Source organism: Entamoeba invadens (genome assembly GCF_000330505.1).
Source record: "Entamoeba invadens IP1 unplaced genomic scaffold scaff_1105074725643, whole genome shotgun sequence".
Taxonomy (NCBI): Eukaryota; Evosea; order Mastigamoebida; family Endamoebidae; genus Entamoeba; species Entamoeba invadens.
Window position 1 is genome coordinate 804,862 of NW_004191777.1, and position 11,490 is coordinate 816,351.

General features: G+C 38.0%; 4 protein-coding genes across 4 annotated transcripts; 2 read left to right on the forward strand and 2 right to left on the reverse strand.

Annotated features, from left to right (window-relative positions):
• Positions 1 to 261: 261 nt before the first annotated feature.
• EIN_086120 (hypothetical protein) lies at positions 262 to 6,590 on the forward strand (the record flags this gene model as incomplete). Its single annotated transcript, XM_004184658.1, has 3 exons — positions 262 to 528; positions 577 to 3,878; positions 4,013 to 6,590. The coding sequence occupies 3 exons, from the start codon at positions 262 to 264 to the stop codon at positions 6,588 to 6,590; spliced, it is 6,147 nt and encodes a 2,048-aa protein (XP_004184706.1).
• Positions 6,591 to 6,748: 158 nt separating this feature from the next.
• On the forward strand, positions 6,749 to 8,053 carry EIN_086130 (hypothetical protein; the record flags this gene model as incomplete). The annotated part of the gene is made up of 1 exon (XM_004184659.1): positions 6,749 to 8,053. One exon carries the CDS (start codon positions 6,749 to 6,751, stop codon positions 8,051 to 8,053), a length of 1,305 nt encoding a protein of 434 aa, XP_004184707.1.
• A 186-nt stretch (positions 8,054 to 8,239) lies between these two features.
• EIN_086140 (hypothetical protein) lies at positions 8,240 to 9,106 on the reverse strand (the record flags this gene model as incomplete). The annotated part of the gene is made up of 1 exon (XM_004184660.1): positions 8,240 to 9,106. The coding sequence occupies one exon, from the start codon at positions 9,104 to 9,106 to the stop codon at positions 8,240 to 8,242; it is 867 nt and encodes a 288-aa protein (XP_004184708.1).
• Positions 9,107 to 9,706: 600 nt separating this feature from the next.
• EIN_086150 (protein kinase domain containing protein) lies at positions 9,707 to 11,476 on the reverse strand (the record flags this gene model as incomplete). The annotated part of the gene is made up of 1 exon (XM_004184661.1): positions 9,707 to 11,476. A coding segment is annotated over one exon (1,770 nt), but the record flags the coding sequence as incomplete, so codon positions are not given.
• Positions 11,477 to 11,490: the final 14 nt, after the last annotated feature.

The window sequence follows — 11,490 nt, forward strand, 5'->3', positions numbered from 1 at the left end:
ATGTACAATAATTGATAAAACTATACTTAGCAATTGTATTATTTGATATAATTAAATATATCCAATAGTTTACATATAATTTAATTAAAGTATACTACTAGTAAATTTGAACACTAATGGTTATAAAAATATAGAAAAGATTTTAACTATTTTGTATCCAAAATGAAATAAAAAACATTTTATTTGGTTCTAAAAAATGTTATTGACAGACTTTATATTATTATAACTATTCTAAAAAGAACTAGAAAAAAAAGAACAGAAATGAGCAAAGTAGGCTCTCCGCTCGTCTCTGAATTCCAAGGAATATTAAAGGAAGTGAGAAGATATGGACAACACGAAAAAGAGAAAGAATTTTTGACGATGGCGATTAATAAGTTGTCTGCTTCCACTTCTCCAAAAGAAACGATTTTAAGGTCACAACAAGTCTTTGTTGAACCGCTGGTGGATCTTTTACATATTAACTCCCAATTGGACAATTCAATCCTTCAAGTCCTTCACATGTTAACTATTCAGGAAATGATTTCTTTAGTTTGTTGGTAGTACAATAACACTTACAGAAATTAAACTGACAGACAGACGATGTATGAAATGGTCTACAACAAACTCTTGTCTGTCATTTCGACGGAAAACATTAATACAAAAATCATCCAAATCATCTCAACAACACTCACAACACCATTGTTACCTTCATTGCCTGGTAATGTCATTTACCTTGGAATGGCAACGATCACGTTTGCGGCTACAACGCCGTTGTTACTGTCAACCGTCATTTCAGTGATAACACATATAGCATCTGCAACATCTTTGTTGTTGCCACAACACCCACCTAAATTGTCGCAGAATGTCGTTCATCACACTGACGCTGTTAGAATGACGGATTTCAATAAGAACTATTTGGATGAGATTTTGACAGAACCTACTAACCCATTAGTTGTGGCATTGTCTAAATATATCAATGAAATTTCGATCTCCCCTCAGTTCAGTAGTGTAAGAGTCCACGTCTATGAAATATTGGAACCAATTTTACAAAGCTGTGGAAACGTGTTTTACCAAGTCAAGTCGTTCTATCAGATTATCCTCCAAATAGTCATTCCAAAGATACCACAGATAGCAGAAACAACTTTAAACTATCATATCACATTAATGAAGCTCTACTCAACATTTCCAGGGTATCCGTTTTATATCACCCAATTACTTAAGAATGTCAACGAATATACTGTCGCACTCTTTTTACAATTCTTCACTAATAATCCGGCGTTTGTGCTACATCCACACTTCACTCCAATTGTGCTGTGCTTCTTACAAAATGCTGCAAAAATAGGGCAGCCGGTGTCTTTGGAGAATATCACAACGCCAAGGAATATTGGAGAAATGTCATTCTTCTGCTTTTACTTGTTGGTCTCTGCGTTCTTAACTAGCAACTTACAGATCGACAAAAAGACTGTTGAAAGTGCGGTAGAGATATTGTTGGGGTTCGAAAATACACCAAACACTTTGGATTGCTATAAAAAGATGCTCCGAGTGATGGCGAAAAGTGGAATTGATATGTCAAGTGTCATTGATAATTACGAGAAGATACCAGGGGGGTGGGATGGTATAGTGAAGTCTGTGATAGACCTCGGGGAGTCTTTTAGAGGCGAGTGGAAGACCATCTGGAAATTAGTGTCTAAAGACCATTATAAGAGTGTCTCGAGTATATCAGTGGAATTTGGAGACAAGACGTTGTTATCGTTAGTACAGAACTTGATACCATATGTCACCACTTTTGAGTATTATAGTGAACTTCTACTCATACTCAAGCTTAACTTTTTGCGAATGAGTGCCATCTTTGAAGTGTCGAAAACCACATTAGTGAAAGGTGTGTTAGAGGGAGGGAAAATCAGTAATGAAATTTTAAGTGTGTTTGCGGAAGTGATCAGTCTTACGAATGGAATTGAAGATACACAAGCCGAAGAGTATAACGTTAGAACCACATTGAGTTTTGTGTTGACTATTCTGAGAGAGCGAAAGGGACTTGTAAATCTCTATGCCCCATTAATGGCTACTGTGTCTCCATTAACGGAGTACACTGGACCACTGAGTCAGTATATGGACGTTTTGGTCCCAATTTTCGAGTTCTTTGCAGAGTCCAATTCGAGTGTAGTTGGGAAGAGTTTTAATATATTACGACAAATTGCCGTCCAATTGCCTATCAACACATTTCCTTTGGAACTTATTAAACGATACACTAAACAGGAATACGATATCAACGTCTCTTTAAGCGCAATTCAGTTGCTTTCAGACTTGTTGCTACTGATTAAAGAAGCGAAAGAAGATGTCAAGTACTCTGTTGCGATCTTCAGACAACTGTTCTTATGCTTAAAAGATGAAAGATTTGATATTTGGAACTGTTCATTACAAACCCTTGTTCAAGCTCTTGCATGCGAAGAAGAGCGACTTTCACTGTGTGTAGTTCCATTACTCGAAACAGTGATATTTCCGACGTTCGACGAGATGGACAAAATCTTTGAGAAAATTGTGAAGGTGAAGATACCAGAAGAACGGAGTAAAGTACTTTTATACACCCCTGCGGAGACTAGACAGTGGAACGAGTCTGTTTGCGTATTGCTTGGCGGCTTGACCAGAATACTGAAGTTCTTACTACCTTTTGTAGTCGACAAACTTCCAATTGTATTTGGCAAATTCATTAAAGTGACCGACTTGGGGTTTTATAGAGCATCTATGAACACGTGTGAGGTTGGTTTGAAGTATGTATTTTCATTACTGAAATACGCGGAAGTTGACAATGACATTTACTACAAAGTGTTACAGTGTTATTTGGAGGTGGGAAAGTATATTGCTGATAACAACGGAATCAACACGACGATTTGCACATACTTTCTCTCAACCACACAAACAATAATGAAAGAGGAGATCTCTTATATCATTGTGGGATCTCTTATTAAATATGTCTGTGTCTTCCCCGATGATTTTGTTGTTGACGAGAATGGGATGTGTTCCTGTCAAAACAGTGTATTTGGTATCATCGAAATGACTGAATCGTACAAAAACAGTGAAACGAATTATATCAAATGGTTCTGTAAAATGATGGAGTTGATGGTAAAGTACTTTGAAGAGTGCCATTCAGAGAGAGCATTTGTTTGTTTAAATATCTGTTTGTGCGAGTGTATTCAACGGATTGATAATAACTTGAAAATTCAAAGTGTGTTGGACAAAGGCTCTGAGTTAATTGAAGACATCGCCAATAGTCTTCAAAGTGCACGAGGAGTACTTATACAGTTGTCTAAGATCATGACAGAGAAGTACAAATCAACAATGGGAAATGTATTATCTCTTATCACGCAATTGGGTGGAGTTACAACAAAGGGTTGGAGTCGATTAGTCAAGACGGTTTATCAAGTAGAAGACCTTGCGAAACTCAATGAAGTGTACTATCAAATCTATCCAGAAAGTGTCACAAAAATACTTAAAGTTATTGAAAAGACTGGGGAGAACGATGAGAATATTCAGGTGGTTCGACACATCATATCTCTCATACATTTCGAAGGATATGAAGACGACCTCATTGAGTTTTTAATAAAAAGTGTCTTAGAAGTCATTCAGAGCGAAAGTGAGATATCAAAGTATACACAAACTATTTTTGTCCAAAAGTTGACTGAAGACCTCCATTGTCTTCAAAGTGTCATAGATTCCGAAAACACCCCAAAATATAAAATACACCAAACCACAGTATTCCTTGCAACTCTTCAAACCCTTGTCACTCTCAATTTACTTCAAATTAATAAAATGGCTATCTACAAGACTGCAGTCTCGTTCTTCTCTCTCGGTAATGTTTCTGTGCGGTCATATGCACTGAACCTCCTCGTCGAATTGGAGAAGTTTATTTCATTTAATTGATTTAGTTTATTTTACTATTACTATTACTTCTCTTCTATTATACCGTCAATCCGTGACGGGGGTTGTTGTCTATTAACAATGAACTATTCATAAACTATAGTTTACTAACACTTAGCAAAGAAGCAAAGGAATATGAGATCCATCTTGAAAATATGTCAACAATGGATTTTGGGAGCATCTTGACTGAACCTTTTGATAACCGTTTGGAGGCATATTTTAACCCTGAGGAGAAGGTGACGGCCTCACTTCAGACGCCACAAGGGACATTACTTGGCACATCACTTGGTCGAGTCTTTTTGTTTAGTCCGAAGACGAACGACTTTAAGGCGGATAAACAACTCTTTTCAAAAGAACCGATCATAGGGTTGGGGTACGACTCTAACACATTTTATGCTGCGCATGAAAGTCGCCAAGTAGTGAGGATATTTAACGATTTCAAATCGATTCAAGTAGAAGAGGAGGCGAAGTCGAGTGAACGGCTTGTGGCGTTTGCTGTCGACTTGAACGGGACGAGGAATAAAAAGACGTTCAGCTATGGTGTGATGTCGGGGAATAACGCGCCAACGGTTCGAATAGTCGACAAGAGTGGATATGGGATCTTCGGTGCTACGACGAATTTAGTGTGCAAGAACTGCAACCGTCTGTCGAAAATCATGTGGGTGGGGAATGTCATCTGTGCCGTTGCTGGAGTGCTTGTAGGCGACAAATATAAGGAAGCCAAAATCTTTTTGTACGACTTCAACGCAAAAACAAAGGACTTCCAAGACCCGATTTGCTTTAAAGATGTCGAAATTGAGAAAGACGCCATTTGCTGTGTTGTTCCATGCCAAGACAACAAATTTGTGATCAGCTGGGGGAAGATTAGAATCAACGTTGGTGTGTCGCCAAGCTTTAACACCGAAATGCGAAAAACGTTTGACACGTCCCCGGCGAGTTTTCCGGATGAGGATTTAAAGATCGAAGGGATGGCTCTGATGGAGAACCGGCTCATTGCTTTTGCAAGGAATACTTCGGGGTTGTTTGGACTGAAGATCTTACAGTCCTCGTCGGTGAATGAAGTCAATGGGTTCTGTGATTTGGGAAGAACAGGAGAGTGTCAAGGAATGTATTCGTTCAAGACGGATGTTGAGAGGATAGTAGTTGTGAGACCGCGAAAGATGGATATAGGACGGATGAGAAAGGAGAGTGATACAATCAAGATGATGTTAGAGAAGAAGATGTATCGAGATGTGTTATACAAGATAGTTGCGTCGAAGGAGAAGTTTTCAGATAAAGGGGATATCCAAGATTATTGGAGAATGTATGTCTTAGACCTGAAGAATATTACAGACGACTCTTTAGTCTGTTTGGAGACTCATTTGAGAGAAAATGTGATTGACCAATCGGACGTTGTTGCAATCATACAAGAGACGGAGAAGAAGAGTGATATGGAAAAGATGCTAATGTTCTTCACGCAATACTGCGTGAAGTATTACCACAAACTGAAAAGAGGGTATAACACTTTATTGGTGTCGAAGTCATGTATGAACCCTAAAGAAACATCATGTGTCATTACTGAAGACTTTTATAAGGCGTTTCGAATTAAAAGTGATCTTGAAAGCCACCCCGTGGGCAGTGTGGTGAACGCCAATGAGTACCAAAATATATTGAGGAACGAAATAGACAAATATAATGAAGTGCTGTTATTCCCAGGGTTACCCGCGTCGATTCAAAATGAAATTGGGAAGATGACGACATCGTCGAAAGAGTTGGTTTCAGACACTAATATCTCAGATTTCCAGGGATTTGTTATCCAATTTAATATCAATAATGGACTTTACTCTGCTGCGTGTCAATATGCTTTGAAAACACAAAATCCGGAGACATTGTTGTTTGTATTAAAGATCATTGAAAAACAGGCGAGTGACCGATTGAAAGATATTGTTTCCATCTTTAATGACTATGACTCTGTCAGAATGTGTATGCCACAACAAGACACTCTGAAGAGTCTTGTCTTGGAGTTCCACATCTACCAACAACTCTTTATGCTCTTTGAAAAGGCGATGACTCAAGCAATGCGAAACTCGATATTCGAGTCGCTTGCACATCAGATCGACGAGAAGAAAAACGGACCACAGATGTTATACGCTTCGGTCTCTGGGAGAATAGCGGATGTTGGGAGTTATGGGGTTCAATTTCTGAAGGATGTAGTGAAGAAATACAAAGAAGAAAATGACGGTAGAGTTGATGAATTTGAGAGGAATTCCGATGCCGTTAAAATAGTTCAAGATGTTGTTGATGTTGTTGATAAGAGAAACAGTGTCGAGTTAGCTCGAAAAGTGTTTTCCGATGTTATTGGGTATCCCGTGTTAATTCCTATTATGTTGAAACGATCACAATTTAAAGTGCAACTATTTGATGAAGTTCCCGACACGTTCAAGATGGGTGATGTCTCGGAGAGTGTTCGCGACACACTCTGCTCCTTAAAGTTTTCCAATCACACTCTTAAAGAGGTTCTTGGATTGGCCACGTCAGAGTCTAAAAATAAATTGTCTAAGGCGCGGGAAATGAGAGGCGTGACTTTTAACACGATGACGGTCTGCGCTAAGTGCAAGAAACCGGCGACTGGGAGCGTCAAAATGTTTTACTGTGGACATATATATCATGAGAGTTGTCATAAAGGGAACGCGTGTATGTTGTGTTCGACGATGTGAAAAAGCTATTACATTCAGTTCTTCAGTGTTTTTTGGTGTCTACTATACTTTAATAATAAAATAACTACAAATATAGTAATAAGTCGAGAAGTGGTTAAACAGTGGAAAAGACAAAAAGATTTGTAAACTGAAAAAACTCGAAAACACAAAGAACGGGAATGTTGAGGAGGAGTAGGAGATCCACCGTATTCCCGCACATCACATGGAACAACACACAAATCAAAATAACAGCGGATGACATTATTAAGAGTGAATTGTACGTGAATGGAGCTGCTCCAGTAACTATTCAATGCGAGAGAGATGGAGTGTATTCAGAGCAACAAATCTTTATAGAAAAGGCGGTGAAGGTGGATGACATATTGAAGGAATGGAACACTCAAAATAGAAGAGAGACTCAATTGGGGTACTTAACTGGACTATATGAAGTCACTATTGTCCAAAGCAGTTCAGTGTGTTACTTAACAGTAACGCCAGGGAAACTTGACGCAAGCAAAAGCGAGTTGGAGGAACCCAAACCGTCGAAACACTATGTTGGCGACTCGTTGTTTATCAAATACAAACCTAGAGATCAGTTTGATAATGTCATTGAATACAACACGTTAACATGTGTGATAACAAACAAAGCGACTGAGCAAGGATTCACATTAACTCTACTCAATATAGAACATGGATTCTTTGGATCACCAATTCCAGTGTTAACACGGCAGGGATTCTATTCATTGCAAATCAAGAATAGCGAGGACGTCTTAGTCGAGAGTGGGTTCACGTTACAGGCGGGAGAGATCGAGCCGAAGAACTGCTTTTTGTATCAAGAAGTTGAGGTGAAGAGTGGTGACAAAGTCACTAGAGTACAGAGGAAAGTAGATAGCTCACTGAGACAGATAGTGAGGAGAGACTACACAATATACTTGTTACTTGCAGATAAGTACAATAACGTTATTAAAGATTTGAATAATAACGTGCCGATATCTTTGAGCCGATCGAAGACGCTGACGTGTAAGAACGACGGGTGTACATTCACCTTAAGCTCTATGGAAGCAGGGAGTTATTTTTTTGACTGTCGGCTGATTGTAGGACAGAAGAAAGTGTCAGTCAATGGGTGTCCCCTTCAAAATTTGTGTTTTGACGAAATCGACTTTGACCAATTACAGCCGAGTTTTTGCGGAGTGGTGGGAAACACAACAAAGGAAATTGGAGAATTACTTGTGTTGCCATTTAACACGTTCGACGAGACTAACGACACAACACGGTTCAAGCAAATACATTTGATACACGTCGAAGCTAAAATAGGAAATGATAGTTTGGAGGCGTGCGCCGTTTCTCGAGAAGATGGATTCGATGTGAATATCTTCCTCACAAAACCGGGTAAGCTTGAAATTTACGTGTTTCTTGATGGGAAGAAAATTAACGAGGTGCCGTATCTCTACGACGTCATCAATTCTGGATTTGTGAAGTACCTTTGAATGTTTATTGAGTGATAATGTATTGATATTTAAGTACTTTCATACATCTTCTTATTAATATAGTTATATTAGAGTTATATTATGATTATATTCGTTAACTATAATATAATAGTTTTTTGTTCTATATAACTGATAAATGAAAAAAAAACTATACCTACTAGTTAAAATAATTAATACAATAATTAATTACTCGACTATGAAAATGTTACTGGTCTCAGGAGCTAATGCATCCAAAGAAGTTTCAGACAAATTATTAAAGTTTCGAGTGATTGGAAACTTCTTTGTGAACCAACTGAATTTTGTGAAGCTCTTTTTGTAGTCAGTGATTTGTGGGATTCTATTTAATTGTCCGTGATAGTCATTTGACTTCTTCATGCCATTTTTGATTGTAATAAGATGAGATTGGCACAATTCAGCTTGTTCAGTGTTGATTAAAGAATCAGTAAGAAGCGCTTTGTAGTTATCCAAATTGAGTACCAACTCACATAAAGATATCAAATCCTTTATGCAGAGATCACAGGCTTTTTGAAGATACACATTTTCTGCTCCGTTTTTAATCTTTTGTTCTACGAAGTCTGCGACTAATATGAATAACACTGCAACATCCTTTTCAAACTCATCGCAGAACTCTGATGTTCTTAATTGTACTGGAATTGATGTCCCTTTTATCACTGAAAATGAGCCATTCAAAAAGTCATACTTTCTTCGAATATTCATTTCAGTGTTAATTACAATTGAATACAAATGTTCCCAATACACCAATTTAGTAATTTGATCAATCAGTTCTTTGGTTGGTTTATCTTCAGTTTCAATATTATCAATATATTTGGAAAGAGTATTCTGTTCCATTTGAAGGACTGAGTGCAACAACAAGAGTGCTTTAAACCTCCTTAGAGAGTCTTTTTGTTTCAACATTTTCTTCACTCGTGAATTGATTGATGAGATTTCACTGTTTCGTGTACAGCTTTGGAAATAGAGCAAGCTCTCTTTTTCGTGGTTATCTGTTGTCTCAAAGTAATATTGTAACGCGTAATGCATTGTAATGAAGTTCATTAGTTAACGATGAGTTCCAGTTCATTATATCACTCCTTTGTAAACTGTCTCTCTTGAGTCATTATAATAAAAACAGCTCTCTTGAGATTTCCTTTGTTAAACAATTGTTGACAAATGTTATGTATATAATTAATTATATTATTATTGTATAGTTTAATGATCCCATTTTCTATTAAACTTTTCGCATTCGCTCTTTTCAATTTTGGGCACATTCTGCCGTCCTCGAGTTCCACAACGTATTTCTATACTTCTTTTTATTATTTTAAACAATTTAAATTCTTTTTTAATGCATTTCAAAGATTTTGATTGAATAAACTCATTTTCTGGACAAGCGTTACAACTTCCAACGACAGTCGAAAATTCGAACCAAAAAATTCCCGATTTTTATCGCTCAATTTAAACCAAAAAATAATCATTACAAAGGCCTTTAGACTTGTGGAATTCAATTCAACTTCAAAAGATATACTTCAACAACGTTCCTTTATTACAAAATTAATTATAAGTTGTCTATAATAAAATTTATAAGAATATTTACTATTCTTATAAATTTAAACTTAGACCAGAAGAAGTCGTCAACAAACAACATAACATCATATAAATTCACATTAACAACCCAAACGCAGAGAGTCTTCGAGGAAACTTGGTATCACCAAATCCCATTTCGTCGACATTATCCCTTAGACAACTCACACTCCCCAAACTGATTTCCTCTTCCATCAATTCTTCCATCTTCTTCTGTGGAGGAGTGAAATGATCGATGACTGTTTTCCCACTTCCCGCACTTTCTGGGCTTTTTGGTGTCATAAGTGCTCGAAGACTTCCGTTCGACTTTCTTTTCTCTGGAAGTGTTATTACTGGGTATCTCTTCCCCGCCTCCCCCACAACACAGTTTCTCTTCTTCTCACTCTTCTTTGGTTTCTTCACATCAGAGTTTCGTGTCTTTGGTTTCTGAAATTCGTCGCTCAGTCTGTCCGTCTTCTTTCCTAAGAAGTCTTCTGTGTTAATATTAAACGAATTGAATGGATTCGAAAACATCAAATCTGCACCAAAATTGTCTCTTTGTGTTGCTTGGGTCTCTTCTTCCATATGTACTCTTTTCGAATAGTCATACACTGACTCATTCTCTGCTTCGGGCTCGACATATCCCCTAAGCCACTCATAATTCTCAATTTGTGTTGCTGTCGGTCGTGCATTTGGATTGATCTGTAACATACTCCCCACTAAGTAAATCAGTTGCATCGGCATTTCTTTTGGAAACGCAATTTTGTTCACTGCTCTCTCATCATAACACCTCTCAAACTCCTTCGAACAGCACATGTTAAATAACATGACACCGCAACTCCAAATGTCCGACGAGCAGTCATACTCTTTACTCGCTCGTATCTCCGGCGCTAAATATCCCAACGTCCCAACAAATGTACAACACTTGTCTTCAGTCATTCGTTTCGCAACACCAAAATCAGCCAATTTCGCATCGCCGTTTAACGTTAGTAACACATTTTCAGGTTTAATGTCGCGATGAATGAAGTGATTCTTATGGACATAAGCCAACGCACACATAATCTGCCCAAAGACCTTTTTAATGAAGTTTTCGTCGATTAAGGGATACATCAAAACGTCCGAATTTAAAGTCTTGTGTGCCAAATTGATACGCGAATCAAGTGACCCCCCGCCAATATACTCCATCACCATGTATACATAATAATCAAAGTAATACACATTATAGATTTGAACGATATTCTTATGTTGCAACTTACACAGATTCTCCGCTTCGGCTAAAATGTCCTTCATCGTCTCTTTAGTCGCTTTGATATTCTTTTTGTCAATGACTTTGACGGCAACCTCCCCCATATCCCCAAATTTGCGCTTGAATAAGTGGACCGTTGCTGTTGCGCCTCTTCCCAAATTCTTCAAGAGGGAATAGTCATTACTAAATTTCGTCACTTCACTGGTGATCGAAATGATCGACTGCGTTGTACTTCCTATTGTTAACGTCGCTGGAAGATGAATCAATACTTTTTCCTTTTTAATTTGGTCATGTTTGTGGGCGTCATCGTCTAATAATGTCCCATTGGTCGAATAATCTTCAAAATAAATGTCGCCATCTTCAAATGTGAGTCTTCCATGTTTGGAGCTACACACTTGATTGGTTAATACTATCGAATTGTCATTTGGTTCTAAGGACTTCGGCTTGCGGACAATGCAATACTCCGCATTCACTAACTCAATCACTTGCCGGAACCCGTTCTCTTCGACGGACAGCGTTCCCCAATTTGTTTGTGTGAATGTCGCGACTTGCGTTGGGGCATCAAGTTGCGTACATTGTTGTGTGCATTGGTGCGTACACGCTTGGGTACATGCCTGTGTACAAGCTTGTGTACACT